We start from the raw sequence: 2,500 nt of genomic DNA on the forward strand, positions 1-2,500 counted from the left end.
GAAGGGGAAACTGAGTGTGACTGTATGATAAACAGTGTGTGTGTGTGTGTTCCCACGTGTTCATGTGTGTGTGTGTGTGTGTGTGTGTGTGTGTGTGTGTGTGTGTGTGTGTGTGTGTGTGTGTGTGTGTGTGTGTGTGTGTGTGTGTGTGTGTGTGTGTGTGTGTGTGTGTGTGTGAGACACTAGCATGAGCATGACAGGTGGACAGACAGGGAGTCCTCCCCTAAGTGTTCTCTACCGTTGAGCACAAACACACACACACACACACACACACACACACACACACACACACACACACACACACACACACACACACACACACACACACACACACACACACACACACACACACACACACACACACACACACACACACACACACACACACACACACACACACACACACACACGCACACACAGTCTGATAGCAAAAGCAAGAAGGTATTGTATGAGAGAGAAATTAAGTGTAGAGCAAGTGTTTACGTGATTGTGAGCTTTGTATGTCAGTGTGTCTGTGTGTGTGTGGGTCTAAGCGTTCCCTGGAACCCCACTAGATTCTTCTCTTCCTTGGCTCCTTGGACACGATGTGGCTGAGTGGTTTCTATGGTAACTCCCCTGGCAAACTTACCACCCCTCAGAGAAGGGGGGGGGGGGTATACTCTCAAAACAACAGAGTCCTTCTAAAACAAATACATATATGTGCCTGTGTGTGTATACGTGTGTGTGTGTGTGTGTGTATATATACGTGTGTGTGTGTATACGTGTGTGTGTGTGTGTGTGTGTGTGTGTGTGTGTGTGTGTGTGTGTGTGTGTGTGTGTGTGTGTGTGTGTGTGTGTGTGTGTGTGTGTGTGTGTGTGTGTGTGTGTGTGACTCATGCTAACCTTTCTGCACCAGCAGTTCTTTGGGTTCGTACTTCTCCACCAGGCTCTGAACCTGTTCCGGTTTGAGAGGAGGGTAGAGGATCTCGTTGAGACGAGGGTCTCTCTGTCGGACGTTTATAAACTCAGTCAGCTGCTCCACTGTCAGGTAGGGTTTGCTTTTAGCTCCACTAAACAAAGGACGGGAGAGATAGGGAGGAGAGAACAGAGGAGAGGAGAGAGATAGGGAGGAGAGAACAGAGGAGAGGAGAGCGATAGGGAGGAGAGAACAGAGGAGAGGAGAGAGCAGAGAGGAGAGAGATAGGGAGGAGAGAACAGAGGAGAGGAGAGAGCAGGGGAGAGGAGAGAGCAAAGGAGAGGAGAGAGCAGAGGAGAGGAGAGAGCAGAGGGGAGGAGACATATAGGGAGGAGAGAGATAGGGAGGAGAAAGCAGAGGTGAGGAGAGAGCAGAGGGGAGGAGAGAAGAGAACAGAGGAGAGGAGAGAGATAGGGAGGAGAGAGCAGAGGAGAGGAGAGAGCAGAGGAGAGGAGAGAGATAGGGAGGAGAGAGCAGAGGAGAGAGCAGATGGGAGGAGAGAGATAGGGAGGAGAGAGCAGAGGAGAGGAGAGAGATAGGGAGGAGAGAACAGAGGAGAGGAGAGCGATAGGGAGGAGAGAACAGAGGAGAGGAGAGAGCAGAGAGGAGAGAGATAGGGAGGAGAGAACAGAGGAGAGGAGAGAGCAGGGGAGAGGAGAGAGCAAAGGAGAGGAGACATATAGGGAGGAGAGAGATAGGGAGGAGAAAGCAGAGGTGAGGAGAGAGCAGAGGGGAGGAGAGAAGAGAACAGAGGAGAGGAGAGAGATAGGGAGGAGAGAGCAGAGGAGAGGAGAGAGCAGAGGAGAGGAGAGAGATAGGGAGGAGAGAGCAGAGGAGAGAGCAGATGGGAGGAGAGAGATAGGGAGGAGAGAGCAGAGGAGAGGAGAGAGCAGAGGGGAGGAGAGAACAGAGGAGAGAGCAGAGGGGAGGAGAGAACAGAGGAGAGAGCAGAGGGGAGGAGAGAGCAGAGGAGAGGAGAGAGATAGGGAGGAGAGAGCAGAGGAGAGGAGAGAGCAGAGGAGAGGAGAGAGCAGAGGAGAGGAGAGAGCAGAGGGGAGGAGAGAGCAGAGGGGAGGAGAGAGCAGAGGAGAGGAGAGAGCAGAGGAGAGGAGAGAGCAGAGGAGAGGAGAGAGCAGAGGGGAGGAGAGAGCAGAGGAAAGGAGAGAGCAGAGGGGAGGAGAGAGCAGAGGAGAGGAGAGAGCAAAGGAGAGGAGAGAGCAGAGGAGAGGAGAGAGCAGAGGGGAGGAGAGAGCAGAGCAGAGGAGAGGAGAGAGCAGAGGGGAGGAGAGAGCAGAGGAGAGGAGAGAGATAGGGAGGAGAGAGATAGGGAGGAGAGAGCGGAGGAGAGGAGAGAGATAGGGAGGAGAGAACAGAGGAGAGAGATAGGGAGGAGAGAGCGGAGGAGAGGAGAGAGATAGGGAGGAGAGAACAGAGGAGAGGAGAGAGATAGGGAGGAGAGAACAGAGGAGAGGAGAGAGATAGGGAGGAGAGAACAGAGGAGAGGAGAGAGATAGGGAGGAGAGAACAGAGGAGAGAGAAAGGGAG

The 2,500-nt window shown here is 53.2% G+C and overlaps 1 protein-coding gene across 3 annotated transcripts in view; it reads right to left on the minus strand.

Moving 5' to 3' along the window:
- LOC123990996 (1-phosphatidylinositol 4,5-bisphosphate phosphodiesterase beta-1-like) overlaps positions 1–2,500 on the minus strand; it is a 256,259-nt gene that overhangs the window by 82,404 nt on the left and 171,355 nt on the right. For all 3 annotated transcript variants that reach the window (XR_006830736.1, XM_046292086.1, XM_046292087.1), the window contains exon 9: positions 883–1,049. Coding sequence is in view for 2 of the 3 variants with exons in the window: in XM_046292086.1 (XP_046148042.1) it covers positions 883–1,049 (167 nt within the window). In the remaining variant the exon portion in view is untranslated. The remainder of the gene's footprint in view (positions 1–882; positions 1,050–2,500) is intronic.

This window comes from Oncorhynchus gorbuscha, linkage group LG12 (genome assembly GCF_021184085.1).
Source record: "Oncorhynchus gorbuscha isolate QuinsamMale2020 ecotype Even-year linkage group LG12, OgorEven_v1.0, whole genome shotgun sequence".
NCBI lineage: Eukaryota > Metazoa > Chordata > Actinopteri > Salmoniformes > Salmonidae > Oncorhynchus > Oncorhynchus gorbuscha.